The sequence below is a fragment of the Tasmannia lanceolata genome, unplaced genomic scaffold (assembly GCF_043159265.1).
Source record: "Tasmannia lanceolata isolate RefF3 unplaced genomic scaffold, GAP_Taslan_0.1 ptg000007l, whole genome shotgun sequence".
NCBI lineage: Eukaryota > Viridiplantae > Streptophyta > Magnoliopsida > Canellales > Winteraceae > Tasmannia > Tasmannia lanceolata.
The window spans coordinates 129,681-148,238 of record NW_027518684.1 but is presented as its reverse complement, the minus strand read 5'-3'; the positions used below and the strand labels follow the sequence as shown (position 1 = coordinate 148,238).

At 37.6% G+C, this 18,558-nt stretch overlaps 1 protein-coding gene across 3 annotated transcripts in view; it reads right to left on the bottom strand.

The window, feature by feature from the left end:
- LOC143881306 (metal ion-binding protein) overlaps positions 1 to 14,531 on the bottom strand; it is a 70,042-nt gene extending 55,511 nt beyond the window's left edge. Inside the window, exons 1-4 of one of the 3 annotated variants that reach the window (XR_013251920.1) lie at positions 14,349 to 14,531; positions 13,926 to 14,126; positions 2,781 to 2,912; positions 2,507 to 2,578 (exon numbers count right to left, since the gene is read on the bottom strand). Coding sequence is in view for 2 of the 3 variants with exons in the window: in XM_077384297.1 (XP_077240412.1) it covers positions 2,507 to 2,578; positions 2,781 to 2,912; positions 13,926 to 14,081 (360 nt within the window). In the remaining variant the exon portion in view is untranslated. The remainder of the gene's footprint in view (positions 1 to 2,506; positions 2,579 to 2,780; positions 2,913 to 13,925; positions 14,127 to 14,348) is intronic. The other 2 variants (XM_077384297.1, XM_077384296.1) reach the window with 2 other exon arrangements.
- Positions 14,532 to 18,558: the final 4,027 nt, after the last annotated feature.

The window sequence follows — 18,558 nt, the reverse complement described above, 5'->3', positions numbered from 1 at the left end:
CCGAACATGTGCCAGATTCTCCGAAAGTTCCTACCCTACATGCGCTAAAAGTATACAACTGACATCCGAGTCAGGTAGTTCTGCCTCCATCTCCTCAACCAGCCAGTCCTACTTCTATGTCTGATGATCATACTTCAGGTAATTCCCTTATTATTTCTGATTCTCCTATTACTACTCGTACTCGTTCATGTATGCTCGTTTGTTTCCAATGTTTCTACTATTTCTATTCCAAAATTTGTTACAGAGGCACTGGCTCATCTTGGCTGGAGAGCTACAATGGATGCAGAGATGGATGCCCTTCACTCAAATCGAACATGGCAACTTGTTCCACTACCTTCTAGAACAAGTTGAGCACCTAATGGGACAATTAAGCGCCTCAAAGCCAGGCTAGTTGTAAAGGGTTATACTCAGACGTTTGGTGTAGACTATCATGAGACATTCTCCCTAGTAGCCCTACTTTCTGTCAGAGTGCTGATCTCCATTGCAGTTAATTGTGGTTGGCCACTTTATTAGTTTGACGTGAAGAATGCCTGTCTTCATGGCGACCTCACTGAGGAAGTTTACATGGAGCAACTTCCTGGGTATGTTGCTCGAGGAGATGGGTTCATCACTTTGTCACCTTAGGAAGGCAATCTATGGGTTGAAGCAATCGCCAAGGGCTTGGTTTGGTCGTTGATCAAGACGGAATACATAGACTAAAGATGTTTCTTCAATAAGAATTTGCGACAAAGGACTTGGGTCTTCTCAGGTATTTTCTTGGAATTGAAGTGGCTCACTGTAAACGTGGTCTTTCTCTATCACAGAGAAAGTATACTTTAGATATTCTAGAAGAGATGAGCTCCATGGAAAAAAACCAACATCTATTCCCATGGACCCGAATGTCAAATTTCTTCCTGAACAAGGAGATTTATTGGTAGATCCAGGTCGATACAGGAGACTAGTCGGAAAGTTGATTTATTTGACTCTTACCCGACCTGATATCACATATGTTGTAGGAGTGGTCAGTCGGTTTATGAGTTCTCCTCACACATCTCACTGGGCTGAAGTACTCCAGATTGTTCGATACTTGAAAGGCACACCAGGAAAGGGATTATGCTTTAGGAAGAATGGACATGAGATTATAGAAGGATTCATTGATGCTGATTGGGCAGGTTCTCCAGCAGATAGGAGATCTACAACTGGTTACTGTACATTCGTTGGTGATAATATGGTGTCCTGGAGAAGTAAAAAGCAAGATATTGTGTCTAAATCTAGTGCAGAAGCCGAGTACAGAGCTATGTCCTATACGACTGGAGAGTTAATTTGGTTGCGTTCCTTCTTGTCAGAGATTGGTTTTCCTCCTTCGGGACCATCACGGTTGTATTGTGATAATCGGTCAGCTATTTCTATTGCCAACATTCCAATTTTCCACCAGCGAACTAAGCATATTGAGGTTGATTATCACTTCATTCGTCAGATAATCCAAAGAGGAGACATTTGCACCATGTTTACTAGATCCACAAATCAACTTGCTGATGTGTTCACCGAAGCTTTAGGCCTGCAAAATTAAAGGACGCATGTAACAAGCTAGGAATATATGATATATACATTCCAACTTGAGGGGGAGTGTTAGACTCATAGGGGTATTACTATCATTTCACATGTATATTCATATAAATATAATAATCGTGGAGGGAGAGATAACTCTCACGATTCTCTCTCTCAATTTCTTCTTCTTCTTCTTCTTCTTCTTCTTCTCAATCTCTACCCTCAATATGTAAATCAAACAGATACCATGATCCTTCAAAATGGGCGGCTCACCCAACTCAATAAGATTCAATAAGGATACAGGTGTGGGATACGTGTCAGATCCATCTGATTCATATCCTCATTAATGCATTTTGCTTTTGTCGTTATTACTTTTAAGTGTTAGCCTTTCATATATGGACAAAAGAAATAAGACCTTTTGAGCATAAATCTTCTTCGTTTTTTTAATATTCCTAATCATAAAGGAAATGAGAACCGTAAGCTATAAATGCACCTTCAATCTTTTTATATTCCTCATCGTGGAGAAAATGAGAATCCTAAGCTAGAGAAAGAGACCTCTAGGAAAGAAGGCGTTGCTTTGTTGAATGGGAGAGACATGTCCACTTTTTAAAATTCAAACCATGTTTGGTATATAGTATTTTCACATTTTCTGTAAGGATTCTTAATCATATCCCACACTCACATATTGGATCCTTGTCGTAACCGAACTAAGATTTTGAAACTTGGAGAATCCCCATCCCAGGTCCTTGCGGTATTATTTGATACCCACACCCATATCCAAGTAACATAGTCTACACCAATCATGTCCAAGGAAAATGCGCACAAAATAAGCCTTTTGGATCTAAAAAGAACCAAATATCCTAATATGGAAATGAAATGTGTTAATGATAAATACAAAACAATAATTGCAACAAAAGATACCAACATATCAAGTCCAAATCTAAGATAATTTCAAGAGGAGCATTTATTATCAACAAACCGTGTACTCAAGATTGGAGAAGGGCCTTTCCACATCACGCAAAACAAAAGGGCGACCATTAATATACACCACCTGGTTTGGGAACGAAATGGGAAAAAAATTAATTGGACTCAAAATCTTCAAATTCAACATTCCAAAAAGTTCCCAAAAATGGTAAAATTAAAATCTATAGGGAAAGGCATTATCAAATGTATGCACAAGAAGTAAAACAAGAATAGATGCCTCCACTTTGCTATTTACAATATTTGAACTAAAAGTGATGAAATACACTTACTGGTTCTTCTCGAAGGTTATGCCAAAGAACTCGTGTTTTCCTTCCATTCTTTTGTGCCCCAATATGATTAAGTGCATTTCGGATCCCATCAATGGTAGGTATTGCAACACCATGAACATGTAACGATCCAGCCTATTGATAGTCAAGAAGAAGACAAACTTAGAAAATGTAAAACGAAGTACACGATAATTTTAGGCATGCATAAGAATTTGAAGCATGCACATATGAATGTAGGCACAAAAACACCCGCACATGCTTGGGATATTGATCCAATATGTGTAAAGGAAATAAACTCCAACATGATTGCCACAAAAAATAAAAGGATATAAGTAAATAGTACTTTATGCTACCTTTTTTTGGTAGGTAAGCTGGGATTGAACCTCCGACCTCCAGGTTGAAGAACAAAGCCTTGACCATTGAGCTAGAGGCTCAATCCCTACTTTTTACTACCTGTAAAAATAAACTTTAGAGCTAAAATTCCCAAACAGAAAAAAAGTTCTTCACTACTCTCTAAATCTGATTCCTTTACAGCCTTCCCTTTCACGTTAAGTTTCTACCCCTGTAATACAATTCTTAATTGTTAAGAGTCTATTGTTAGTGTTAAAACATGGTACTGGAGGCAAGAAAGAGAAGAAATATGAAAATGGGGGAATACAGAATCCGTGAAGCTCAGAGTATCTCACGAAAATTCAAAAATATATTATATACATCCTTATTCTCCAATATTATAAGGATGACACTCATCAGTGACAATATAAGGATCGGGCCCATTAGCACGTAGTAAATCTTACAGAAGCATGAGCCCTACAATGGGGCCCACCACATCCACTTCAACAGTTGCATTGTAGAATACACGATCATGAGAGGCCCCATCATATGTCACTTATGAGTGGCATACTTGTAATTTTTGAAACATGACTAATACATTAAATAAAGAGTGGAAGTCGCTGAGTTATTCTTTCATACACCTGAACTTGCTCTCTCTCTCTCTCTCTCTCTCTCTCTCTCCAAACAAGTATATGGTATCAGAGCAGTGATATGAACCTGTTCTATTTTCTCTTTTTTACTCCCCCCTTTTTCCTTTTAAATCTTCCGACATTGAGATCTGCGTGAAACCTTAATCTAGGGTTATCTATAGTTGGGCAACAACGTCAATGGCTGGTTGTGGTGTTGGATAGGGGATATCATGTTGAACTCTTCTTTTCTTGGATACAAGCAAAATAATAAAAGAATAAAAAGAAGGTGTGAAGTATGTGTGCTGTACGTGTTGAATCGAAGTGTTGAAAACATGATTCAAGTTTATTGAAGTGTATGACTGACTGTAGAATCACGTGCAATGATGGAAATATACCAGTTTAAGTGTCATTCCCAAAAATCGTACGTGATACTCCCTTGTTGCAATAAGTGTTTAATTTTCATTATTCTGAATTTTCTTTGTTGCTAATGGAGAGTAAAAATGACGGTAGATCTGGTATGTTTGTAAAGCTAAATTTATTAGGCTTCATCCTGCCCACGTTTTTCTTGCAAAAAAAAGAGAAAACTAATGTATCTCGCTGAAAATATGCCTTCCCCTGAAATATCTTCATACAGTGAGTGGATCTAAGAGAATCCCCATAGTATGATTTGGCTTTGGAAGAGCATGGAACCTTCAATTATGAAATGTCCCTTGCACCACTAAAGAGATTTGGGCTTCTCTACGTGAGATGTATTCATCGAACAAGAACATTTCACGCATATATCAATTATACCACGAGATATTTGTTTTGCAACAAGGAGACAGAGATGTCGGAGAGCATTATCCCACTTAGAAAAGAATATGGGAAGAACTTAATGTAGATCAGCCACTCATAATTGATTTATCCACTCAAAGGCAGCAAAATGAAGAATTTAAAATAGCCAAGTTCCTCTCAGGGTTGAGACCTAAATGTGAAACTATCAAAGCACTAATTTTGGGCAACAAGTAGATACCTTTGTTAACATATACTTCAGCTCATTTTGAAAGAGTTTCTATTAGAGTAGTTGTTTCTCGTGTTCCCACGGGTGATAAGGCTACACTTGTTATCACAAGGGGTGGGGGTCTTGGTATTTGTAGTTGTGGCAAAGGTACTAGAAGTAACCAAAGGGGTCATGGAAGATTTCAGGGGAGGCCGTGGCAGAGGATGTGAGGCACGAAAGTGTTCTCATTGCAGCCTAGCTAATCACACAGTTGATACATGTCGAGACATATATGGTAAGCCAGCAGGGGCTAATTCGGCATCTTATAATAGAGGCAAAAGTCAGAAGCCTCGTAGCAATCTACTTCCAATGGTAATACACTAACTCTTACATACGAAGAACATAAAAAATTGATAAAAAAATTCAACATTCTTCTAAGGTCTCTTCAGCTTCCACAACAACATTTGCCAATATAGGTACTACATTATTTTCTTGTGTCATCTACTCCTTAGGTCACTGACTTAGGAGCTTCGGATCATATTACTAGTGAAACATGTCTGTTCTCTTAGATAAATACGCTTTTTTTCACCTGGTTTTGTTACCTTAGTAGATGGTACCATATCTAGAGTCACTGGAGTTGGCATTACACATCCTAATTGATCTATATCTTTTGTGTTAATTTCTTCGAAATGTCCTTTGTCTTATGTAAGTAAAATCACCCATTTGCTCAGCTGATTTGTGGGGTTCTTTTTTAAAAACAAAATGGCCAATTTTATTGCAAAAAGTGAACCTAGATGGACAAACTACAAAGAAGACAGATAACACATTAGAGAGCCAAGTCTTCTTTAGAAACTCCTTCTCTAGCCAGGCTATCCGCCACCTTGTTGGTTAGGCGACGTCCTTAAACACAATGGAAGAAGATCCTGCTCAATCGAACATCTCATCGAAGAACCAATCAAATCTCCAAGGGTGATTATGAGAACCTTGGAGCCACCTAATAATGTTCAGTGAGTCCCCTTCGACCACCAGATTATCCAATCGACATCTTGCCAACAACTTTAATCCTTGATGAACTGCACGCACCTCCACCTCCGTTGCATCTGCCTCCCCAATGGGACTCGCAAATGCTCAAATCACCTCCCCAAGATCATTTCTCAAGACCCCTCCAATCCCAGCCAAACTGGGATTTCCCATGCTAGAGCCATCGAAGTTGAACTTTAAGAAACCGGAAGCAGGGGAGACCCCATTCTTGCACTATTTTTTGCTTATTTTCCACACTCCAACATACTCCTCTCCATGCTTCCCATAAGTCTTAGGCTGAGCCAAATTTGAAGCAAGGGTGCGATTTCACCCATGAGATCGTCAGAGCTATCACCTTTGTGAAAAGGAAAGCCGGGCTTCTAGATATCCCCTTAAAAATTGTGGAGGTCATGAGCTGATTTGTGGATTTTATACACCACATTGTGTTTTTTTAGGATTTAAAGAAGGGGAAGATTGGTGGAGGTCGTGAATCTAGAGGCCTATAAATCTATAATACTTTGATGGAGGCACCGCAAACACTGCACTTCAAAATAATGTTTTAGCAGACCAATAGCAATGTCGATTGGGTCATCCTTCCTTGAAGAGTCTAAAAGTCATGGTTACCCGCTATCTTCTTTTTCAGAGTTGCATTGCGAAGTTTGTGAATATAATAATAAGCATTATTGGGTGTCTTTTCCTTCTAGTATGGAAAATCATAGTAATATTATGTTATATTCCGTTCATTCAAATGTATGAGGTCCTTTTCTTATGAGAAGTTTATTGGGATTCAGATACTTTGTTACCTTTATGGATGATTGTCACGAATCAGACATATTTAACGAAGGATTGTTCTAAATTGGTTTTTATTTTTAAAACCTTTCGTATGGAGGTGAAAAATCAGTTTGGAATGGTATGGTGATCTCAGTTTCTAATAGCTTGAAAGCTATGCTGAAATCAGAAGTAAAGACCACATGCAAAGAGGTATAGTAGTTATTTGCAGAGATTAAAAGAAAAGAAACTTCATAAATAATGCAGCCATTCAAAAAAGTTCAGAATGAATATTTGTGTTTTCATTTTGATAATGCAAACGAGTATACATTTAGTCTTTTCCAATCTTATTGCAACCGTAATGGTACATTGCATAAAACATCCTATGTGGAAACTCCTCAGAAGGATGGAGTTGCCAAATGAAAAAAATCAGCATTTTCTTGAAGTAGCACAATCACTATTTTTCTGTATGAATGCCCAAAAACATATTTGAGTGATGTAGTCCTCACAGTCTGTTATTTAATTAATCGCATATCGTCATCTATACTTCATGATGATGCTCCTCCCTTTTCATTAACTCTGCACATTTTTGGATGTGTATACTTTGTTCAGTGTCTTGATCCCGGGCAAGATAAACTTCATCCTCATGCTATTAAATGTATTTTCTCGGGTTACTCTTGCACTCAAATGGATTATCACAATCCAATTTCTAGGAAATAATTTGTGTCAAGATGTTGCATTAGATACACCTTATTTTTCGACTCCTACTCGGGGTGAGGAATGTGTTAACCCTATTTCCATTCCTCTTCTTCTTGTTTATGCAAGGGTCATGTCTTCAGGAAGGGGATCTTAGTTATCAATTCCATTCGAATTGTCTTTCCATTTTTATCCCGGATTGGAACATTCCAGTGTTTCGACCGTTCCGGTGTTCCATTTCGAAAAATATGCTACGACTAGTGGTTGTTTTTAATAGGATAAATGTTCAATAAATGGTGAGAAACTGGTCGTATTCCGGTTCAGGAAGATTTTAAGAGGGTTTTAAGAATGGAATTCTCAAAAGTGTGAATGAGGGGGATTTGATGTGTTAGCCCTCTCATTTTTTTGGGGAAGAGTAAGAGACTTCGATTGGCCTTCACAAGAGTAGAAAACAATCACTAAAAAGGTGAAAATAGAAATACAAAAAAAAAAAAAAAACCAAAAAAAACCAAAAAAATCGAAAATCTGGAAACAGACTGGAATATTGGGATGATTACGGGTGAAATGGGTTGTTCCAGTCGAAAGACCAGGAGCAGATCAGAATAGGGTGAAATTTAGCTGGGAATGTTTTGTTTCCTGTTTTGTTCCATTTTTCCTTTCTGAAATTGAATGTTCTTAGAATTCTGCTCGGGATGAAACAGAATTGATAACTAAGATGGGCATACAAAGTTAAGACGGCCGTGATCTGTCATTACGTGCGACTATCTCCACCATAGAAAGAAGGAAAGAAAGATCAATAATGAATTGGATGAGTTGTTGAGTTCTTTCCTCGGTTTGCCCTGGGGAAATGTACCTCCACTCAAAGTCTGTAGGAGACAACCCAAGTTTTCAAACACACCAGATTCACTACCCCAACACCAATCGACTTTGAACACTAGTGTTCCACCATCAATTGCTGAATCAGCCTCCTTAGATCTTCCTATAATTAATGTCAGTTATGAGTGGCATACATGCAATTTGTGAAATATGATTAATATATAATGAGTAGATGTCGTGGTGTTCTTCTTTCACCCACACAGACTTCGTCGCCTTCTTACTGTCTGTCATTAGAAACACCTAAAATGATATTCAGAAATCTAGGAAAATTCACTATAATTATCCGTTATTAAAAAGAGCAGGGATACATATTTCATGGCAGTTGAACCTTGGGTGGGCCCTTCTTTTGTGTCAGCATGTCATATGACGATATGACATCATGATGAAGTCAGCAGTACAACCAATATTGGCACATTTTTCTTTACTTTTTTTTATACCGTAAGCATTCAGAGGCGCTGATTGTAGGAGTGTTTTGGGCCTGTGAACTCATTGAATTTGTATAATTCCATAAAAGAACTTTTCCTTGAGTTCAATTCTTCTTGCACTTCTATGGCACTAGCATTACTTTTCTACAAATCTTTAGCATTGATTCATTTGGCTGGCTCAATAGTTTTATGCTTCCATTGAACAAAATGTTCGATAAGTGGTTGTGCATCGTCATTGGTCACCTGACTCTCTAAAAAACTCTCTATTGCTTGCAAATCTTAATCATCTTGACTTGATGGTTCAAAATAATCAAGAAACCTAGAGCCATTGACTGTCAATCGATGAATACCCACTAAGTAGTTCAACCGCATGCATATCAACCTTCTTCATTACAATGACCCCTTGAACCTCTCTTTACGATGAAATCTATTATACCAAAATACGGACACGGACATGCAAATGACAATATTACTCCACATTTTCCAAATCTAGAAAATGCATGCAGATATAGATATCAAACATCATGAGATAAGAAAAGAAATTTAGAATATGGCATTGAAAACAAATTTAAAATAACATCTACATGGATCAATGCTCAAAATTATAACTGCAACAATGTGACTCTACCAAGCAAAAATCACGATAGTTAACTTGAAGAAAGTAACATATGCTAGAAACAACATAATTATCTTAAACAACAAAAGTATCCTTGAAGTATCTAGTTCTGGTATCAATATCATATCGTGTCGGAAATGATGTGTTGGGCCTGCACAAGTGGCTGAGCATCAAAGAAAGAAACATTATTACAAGATCCCCTTCTTTAGATTGGTTTTCTCTCCTATGCTTGTTCGCAACACTCATGTCCTTGGAATTCAAGATTTCAGGCTCTCCTTGACATCATCAAATTGGTTAATGATACTCTACAATGATGTGTACGTCTTCGTTCGAAGCTCCCAAATCTGGCCAACTCCCCAAGTCAAGAGGATGTTAAAGAAGTCATTAGTAAACCCACTGCTTTGGTATGTCACTTGCTATGTACACAAAAGGTCTACCAAGGTTTGAATTCACAATTTTGGGGAGGCTATCAATTTGGGGATGGTTGTTCACAAAAACTTTATGCATGAAAAAAGAAGACAGATATATTAAGATCAAATTTCTCTATTTTGAAGATGTTTTATTAATACAGTGGGAACATAAGCTTCTCGCCTTTGCAATTGTTTACATCCCCCAGTATAAAGGACCTTTAATTATCCTTCACCAGGTCCTTTAATTATCCATCACGAGGTTCTCTAAAAGTTACATTCGCAAATTTTACAATGATAAAACAAAAATATAAAAGGAATGAAACAGACAAAATCTCCACAAGGAAGCTTTGCTTGATTCGATCGTGCACTCTTTATTCGATTCCTCTTTTGGCAATAAGAGGATTTGTCTTTTCAATGGGAGATAGATCTTTCGGAAGAACATTGCTCATGGCATCGATCTATGCATGAAAATGCTCCATCATGAAATATTGTTTTTGCGTCACGCTGGGAGGACGTTTAAAAAGATTAGAAAGGTCCGTTTAGGGCATCATAGTTATCTCATAATGGATCCGAAAATTTGCCCTGGATCGACTTCCATACCATAATTGCTCTAGTATATAATTAAATAAAATGGGTGGTTGGGAAATAGGGAAAAAATAAACTAATCATAAATGTAAATCCTCCATTTCAAAAAAAATAAATGTAAATCCTCATCACTTACAGGTTCACTAATAACTACTGTTTGAGGCCACATAGTGCCTTGCGAAGACGACAAACCAGCTTAGAATCAGACTTTTGAAGACCTGGTGGTGGCCCAAAACAACTTCTTTTGGCCATTTCTCAATAATAATAGCTAAGGGCCCTGAGACCAAGGTTTTAAATTTCGGTTTTGGTTATTGATCAACAGAAACATTTCGGTTTCAGTTGGGATTTTGGGTGGAAATCTTGTAAAATCACGAAAACATATGGAAATGCAAATGCAAATAATAAAATTTTACGATGAGATTTCGGGAAATGCTAGAATAAGCACAAATACATACTTAAAAATCATCACATAAGCAAGAAAGCAATCCATAATGGCTTAATCACATTGAACACCTAGTGACATGCGTTGTCACACATGTCAGGAACAGTAAAGTAAATAAAGAAGTACAATGTAATGAAGTATAAGAAAGTCCAACAACCAGTTAAATAAAAAGTCCAATGACCAGTCATCCTCAAAGGACCCTAACTTTATGTCAGTACCAATGGTCCCATGCCAAACTGTCATCCCATGCATAAGATATGACTATTTTGTCATGCAATCCAATGATGCTGCCCACCAAAAAATACAGGGTTTTTCCGGCAAGGGGAAATCTCGAGATATAGAAAAATGAGTTGCAAAAAAAAAACAGTCCCCTTTCGTGCTCTGTCACAAATATTGTTCTTGGGAGTTTGTCAGCAAGGGGAACTCGAGATATAGTAATTCTTTTTATTTTTTCTGAGTTCATATTGGGGAAAAAAGGATAAAAATAAAAATATTTAAAAATATATGAATATATAAAATTTAAGAAAAAATATAAAATAAAAATATCGTGAGAGTATCGTGATATTATCACTCGATATTTTATGATAAAAATGAAAATATCGCTATATTTTTAAAATCTCAGGATTATTTTTGGATTTTGTTTGAAAATATCGGAGATATTTGTGACATAGTTTGTGCTTAGTTAGAGACTTGTCATTTGTATGATGCAAATGTTCTGCAATTTTAAAACTCTCACAACTTCACATTGAAATGAAAAGTGGGCTCGCATTTGATTCAGCTAGGATGGGCCCACAAAGCAATGAAGCATGTTGACAAAGACATATATATATATATATATATAGAGAGAGAGAGAGAGAGGAATAAGATTGTACGCTCGACCGTACCTAAAGTTAGGTACGGTAGAGTGCCAAATCACATGGGTCCCACATTTTTGGTGAGCATCTAAACCATTCATTTGCAAGGCCCCGTCATAGATAGGGTGCATACCAAAAATCAGCTCCATAGGATCATCCTAACCCATCCATTTGTGGAGGCCAAAATGGACAGACAGTGTTTGTCCACAAATCTGCCCATTTTGGCCTCCAGTTTTGGAGGGGTTAGGATGATTCAATGGTGCTGATTTTTGGTATGCACCCTATCTATGATGGGGCCTTGCAAATGAATGGTTTAGATGCCCACCAAAAATGGGAGACCCATGTGATTTGGCACTCTACCGTACCTAACTTTAGGTACGGTTGAGCGTACAATCCTTTTCCTCATATATATATATATATATATATATATTGGCACCAGCACTGCTATTTGCACCCTTCACATTCGAATGGCAATGTATTTTATGTATGCAACAAATCAAAGGTTTAAAAATTTTAAAAACACATTTTATAGAAAAATTCCAAACTTTTTAGGGTTTTCCAAAACAGGATTTTCCAGAGAAATTTCAAACTTTTAAGAGTTTTCCATAAAAAATTCCATGTAAAAGTTGGAAAAACGTGTTTATTTGATGTGTAGGATTTTTCGATTTGCTGCATATTAGGGCACGATTTTTTTGTTTTGAGAAAAACTATTTTATATGCTATAAATCGGAACATCTTTCCATATTTTGTCGTTTCGACCATTTCGGTTAAATTCCAGTAATTTCAGTTGTAACTTGGGTTCGAAATAATGAAGTGAAACGAATCCATTGAGATTTCATTTCGGTACAGATGGAAACGAAAACATTTTGGTTCTTTCGTGTCTGTTTCGATGGAAATTTAAAACCATACCTGAGACAACCGCTTGGATCAGGAACCTACATGCCTTCGCTTACAATATCGATAACCATACCAGTGATTTAGAGATCTATCAAAAAATCTTGAGTGACCATTTCGGTCAACTCTCCATGATCTTTCTTTGGCCGAATGGCATGTACTTCCATGGTGGCCGTTTTCCAGTTATAAAGATATCCCTCAAAAGAAGTTGAATTTCACCATCAAACTTCCATGGAACATCTCCAATCCTCTTAGTTTACATCAAGGTTGCCAGAGCGGGAATCGAAACAGGAATCGAAACGGGAATCGAAAGCGGGAATCGAAGGCTCCCAGGGAAGAATCCTGCTTCCATGGTTTACATAGCATCATTTTTTTTTCGAATGGGGCAGATTTTATCGCAAGAAAGGAGAGACTGAGATGGTCAATACAGAGGACGAGGCCCCGCAATGACAATAAAAAGGGCAATACAAGCCAATAGATACAGACAAGAAAAGGACTCGGGGGGGAGGGAATCGAACAATGCTGGATCTTCCTTGGACACCCCCTCTCTGGAAAGGCTATTGGCCATCCCATTAGCGGACTACGGATATGCTGAGAAACATGTTTCTTTCACAGAGATCTTTAATCTGGTGCAATTTCCATCATTGAATTTTGACAGAGAGATCATTTGGGGAAGATCTTTAAACTGTAAATTTTGCACAGCTGGATTTTGAAGAGGTAACTCCCGGAGGAGAATGTCTCTAATCCAATACGATTCTTACTTTTGGATCATTACGGTGAGATTTTCCAGAGAAGATTTTCATAGATCTATGTTAATGCTTCTAGTATCAAGCTGGAACTACTAACTGAATGAAGGACAATATATGCAAAAAACATCATGTCAGTGAATTCATGAAACGTTCCACTAAATGGTTTCAAATTCTAGAAGTTGAAGAGTCAGAAAAGCAAATTGTGGCATGAATTGACTGATATTCCAATATAACAGGGCGTGCGAAAACCCAGGAACTAGGAAACAGACACTGTCAGAACTCAGAAGATGCGAAAAATGAACACCTCGATATCCCCCACACCACCCCAGCATTCAAACTCAAAAGTCACTCTCAGCAAAAGGTTAGAAAATGCAAGCTACTAGTTGTTACAAAGCCGGGTCGGTTCGCAACGTGATTGATCTTCTTAGAGGGAAGATCAGCCTCTTTATTTTATGACATAGGGTATCCCCTCACAAATTTTTAGGGCGGGACAATTCCCTATGGATGCGTGCAATCACCCATAAACCACGTGCATCAGATAAGCCCGGCGGATTTGAAATAGCGTCAATGGGGAGCATACCCATGACTTTAAGCCAAAGAGCCACACCTGTATGGGTCAAGATCAGCCTCTTGACCCACTTCGAGGGAAGGGTCAGCTGCTTGCCACTCTCTCTAAAACTCTTACCCAAACCAATTTAGATACTGTAACCCTTATCTCTAAGATTAATACCCATACCAATTACCAAACAACTAGATAGCAAACTCACAGGATAAACAAATCTAAACTAATTTATTCCACCCAAGCTGGGCGCATCTAGGTAGGAGAAAAGAGAAGCAAATAGAAGCAAAACAACGATTAGAGAAGGGAGAGAGACCTGTCTGTAATTGGGAGCCCCATCGATATGGGGAGTCAAACGTTTGTTCTGGCAGCCTGGGAAATGGTCGCTCTTCAGTATTGTCTTCTTTCCGAGGACTGATCCTCCCCTGTAGCTCATCACCTGTTGGGGTTCTTTCGAAATCGACATCCTCATCTAACTTTTGCCCAACCCCAATCTCACGATGTATGTATCATATTCCTAACATGTCATGCCCAAGTTACTAGATGCGCAAAAACAAGGAAGAAATGGTTGTGTGATGGGTTAAATAGAAAAAGAGAAAAAGGAGTCGAGAGAGAGAGAGAGAGAGAGAGAGAGAGGATGAGTAAAATGAGAAGTACCCTCTTTTTTTTCCTTTCTTTTTTTTTTTTTTGTCTGGTGGGCAATGAATTGAAATTGAATACAGGAAAACAGAAGCATTACCTTGGCATCTTCCAACTGTGTTTGCATGATTCCATTCTTTTTTTAGAAGATATGGGATTAGGAGAAGCCGTGAGTCACGCACATACCGGATAGCCTTCCGTGTCAAGACGCAATTCTGAACCCACCACCGTCTTTCCTTTTTTTGGCCTTTTTAGCACTACGCAATTCCCCATTTCCCCTTGCTCTTTTTTTAATTTTCGACTGTATTTGCATAATTACTCCGGGTGTACCACCCAATCAAAATATAAAGATATGTAAAATGGTGGGCCCCACTTGCACTGTGTAGGCTTGGGTGGAGATTGGGGCATGCTTCGATCCGTGGAAAAAATCTATAAAAATATAATATTCCATGGAAAAAATCCTGTTTGCAATTTTCCATGAAAATAGAGAATTTTGGAAAATAATTTCTATAGAAAATGAGGGTAAAAAATGCTGAAAATTTTATCTACGGAGATAAATTTTAAATAAAATTTTCCATGGAAAAAACAAATGACAACAAGAAAAGCTCATCTTTATCTAGGGATCATCGCAGAACGCATTTTCCATGGAAAAAACAAATGCAATAGCCTGTCCGTGTATGGCCTGTTTTGTTTGCAAGAAAGGGCTGGAAAGAGATGGAAAGGAAACGCTAGGCAGGCAATCACCTTTGCTACCAATCCCATTAATCGACTTTCGATCGCATGTATAATTCACACCATTGATCTTGTACACAATTATAAGACAACCCACATGGTCTTGCTCTTATGACAAACCGGCATCCCACCTAAAAGATATATAAGACTACAAAAATCAACCATTTAGCTTTTCATGACAAAACCCTAAACCGAGCTTGATGGACTATGAGCCTGGGATCATTGGCTCGGGATGGGGTACGTGAACAACAATGATCCAGACTGGAGGTTGTGTTTGTTGTGCAGGACCCTCTAACAGCAACACCAAATGGAGATCACACACGGAGCAAGTAAATCAACTAATGGGGTTTGAAAACCATACCACAACTTAGAAGAAGAACACAAATATGGCACTTGAAGGAGCCAAGCTCCTTCCACGTCATCCGTAGTTTCACCTGCATCTGTGTGGTATCAACAGATCCAATCACGTTGATTAGAGCATTGAACCCCAAAATTAGCTCTTAGGAAATCATCTTTTTAGCATTTTTTCTATGTACATAGTGGATCGTCAAGAGGGTTAGCTAGCAATGATAAATGCAAGCACATTTTGGAGAGGGATCCACATGCAAGGTTTGCATATGCATCCCAAACATAAGAGCATGTGTGTATTGTTTGTGTACTTTATCATCACCACTCAAAAGAAACATAAAAGATGAGAGGATTTTCTTATTGATCTCATAATTATATTCACAGTTACAGCATCAATTCCGAAGATTTCTCTTATATAAAAGAAGCTCCTTCCTTAACTCCTTGGGCAATAGAACTTCTTTTGAATGGTAGATAGCTGTAGACACCCCCCATTTTGACCGGACCCTAGTTTGCGTTATTTGTGCGAAACCATATCCAATCATCAAGCTAGGATCCCAAATTACATCACAAGTTAGGTTAGGGCCTCACCAAGACCCCCGCCAAATTTCATCAAAATTCGGCCCGATTTGTCAAATAAGACGAGCGATGTAAGGAATGTACTGAGAACCAAAAGGGGGGGTGATTTAGCCGCAGCAAGAAATGTCCAGTTGAGAAGGGGGGTGAGTTAGCCTGTGATGAGCACGCCCGAGCCGAATAAGACAAATCTGGCGGGCGCGCCTCATCAAATTTTCGCACGCCTCATCAAGTGGGGGTGCTGTTATCGGCACCGTTATTTTGATATATATATATATATATATATATATATATATATATATATATATATATATATATATATATATAAAATAAAAAAATGAGAGGCACTGTTCATTCTCGTTGAAACCAGAGAAAAGAGAGAGCGAGAGAGAGAATGAGATTTGGGGTTTTCCTCTTCGTCTCCTCCCTCCGCCGATCGCTTCCTCCAATCGTTCGTCGGAAATCTAACTTCCAATCCGAAGCATACAGAGAGAGAGAGAGGAGAAAGGAGAAAAAAAAAACCCATTTCCCCTCTCCGATCGTCTTCTCCGATCGTTTCTTTTTCTCCGATCATGTTCCGATCATCTCATCACCTCGAATCTCTATTCCGTCCAACCTCCAGCCATATCTGATTGTCCTCCGATCCAAAGTCGTGAGAGAGAGGAACAAAGAGAAAGAGAAGGACAAAGAGAGAGAGAGAGAGATCTGAGAAGAGAAGAATCTAAAAATATTCAAGCCTTTGCTCGTTTCATTTACACTTGTCCTTCATAAACCCTAGATCTGGTCAATTCTCTTTGAAATCTTGCGTGTTGCTTTGATTAATCATCGGATCTGTTAATTTTATTTTATTTTTTAATTTTCAAAGCTAACTTCATCTCAAGCTCTGTTTTCTCTTCTTCTAATTATAGATCTGAAAATTTTCAAACCCTAGCTTAACCTCTCTATCATAGATCTGGGCTAGGAATCCTAAACCTAGCTAATTTTTCTGTGAAATCATGTTGCTGGACCATAGAATTGGTTATCTTCTGGTTTAGATTTAGCTAATTCCATTATTTCAAGCTTCGATCTACATATTAGTAATTTGTTTGCCCGATCAAAGTAGTAAAATCTGGAGGATCTCATTGTTTCTGCAAATCTTCTCAGATCTCTTATTTTAGAGAATTTCATCGATAATTTTGATCCATTTCAGTCAGGTAAGCCTTTATTTTGTCTTCTGTAAATTTTCTATATGCAGTAGTTCAGATCTGATATGTATATCTTTGATCCTTATTTGATTTCTTCACTTATCTTTGTTATAATTTAAATAAGGATTTTTATGATTGTCTCGTTTTTCTGGACTATGTTATGAAATGGTGAATGAATAGAGTTATTGATCTTGCTATGAATCATTCCTTGTTTTGTATCAAATCATTCTCTATTTACACTAAATCAACCCCTGCTTTGACAGAATTCATCCTTTGTTATGACTAATCCATCCCATGGTTTAATCCCTGTGTTGCACATTATTAGTCAGTGGTTATGCCCTTTTTAAGAAATGATAATTGTGCCCATCGCAAGAGGGTCAATCCAAGCTGTGAGAAAAATGGTACTAAGTAATAGGATATGAATGTAATATCAATATGTGCAGGTACTGATTTAGTGCTTTACACCGAATTGGGTATTTGCATTGTCTTGAAATGATAATAGAGTTATATACTTTTCTCTGTATGTGCATTTGATATTTGTCTAAAATTGATTTCATTTCAGTTTAGAATTTTCAAGGAGCCTCAAGTGACAGTTATTTGCTCTGTTTGTCTTTAGCTTTAAATCATGATTTTATCAGTGATGTTGGACATAATTGACATTGAGTAGTTGGATTAATTTATGAATGGTGGAACCTTTAGCATTTGTGTTTGTCAGGGTATTGCCAACTGACAAGCTACTATAGGCTAATTCATTTGCCGGTTTGGTGGGCAAGTTGGTTGTGAAACTGTGTTCTCTTGGTTACCTAAGGAGGCTATAGAAATATATTGCACCTTTTGAAATGTTAGTTTTGCTTCAAGGTCAGTGATAGATATATTTTAGCGATGGTGTTTGTTTGAAATATTAAATAACCGCAAGTGCACGGATCGTGTAAATACGGGTCGAACTCAAGGAAGAGAAATCTAGTTGTCAATCCTATTCTTTTACCGATTAGAATACTAGCTATGCTATAATGTTGCCTGGAATGGACTCAGGATTTCCGTGGACTTAGACTTCGGAGTCAACACTATATATAAGCGTATATTCTATTCAATCTAAGAATCAAATTTAACTAAGATCTTTTTGATTTAAAATCCTAATTTAGGCAAAGTGTACCAAATTTTAATGATCTCTATTAACTACTTATCTAATTTAATTAGAAAACTAAATTCTAAGGGCTTAAGTAAATTGAAAAATTGCAAAAGTAATTTAGAATAGTGTAAAAACCTTAATTCAATATAAAAGATTACTTAGGGTTAGAATCCACCATGGGTTTGGATAAAATTGATTAATTAAAACAACTCTTGAATTGGGTTGAAAATTCGATTAACTAGTCAATAAAGAATAAGATCAAAGGGATGTCATTCCTTATAAGTAATTAATCAAATCCACTCTCCAATTTACATTGATTATATAGAACTTTATATTTGTTAATC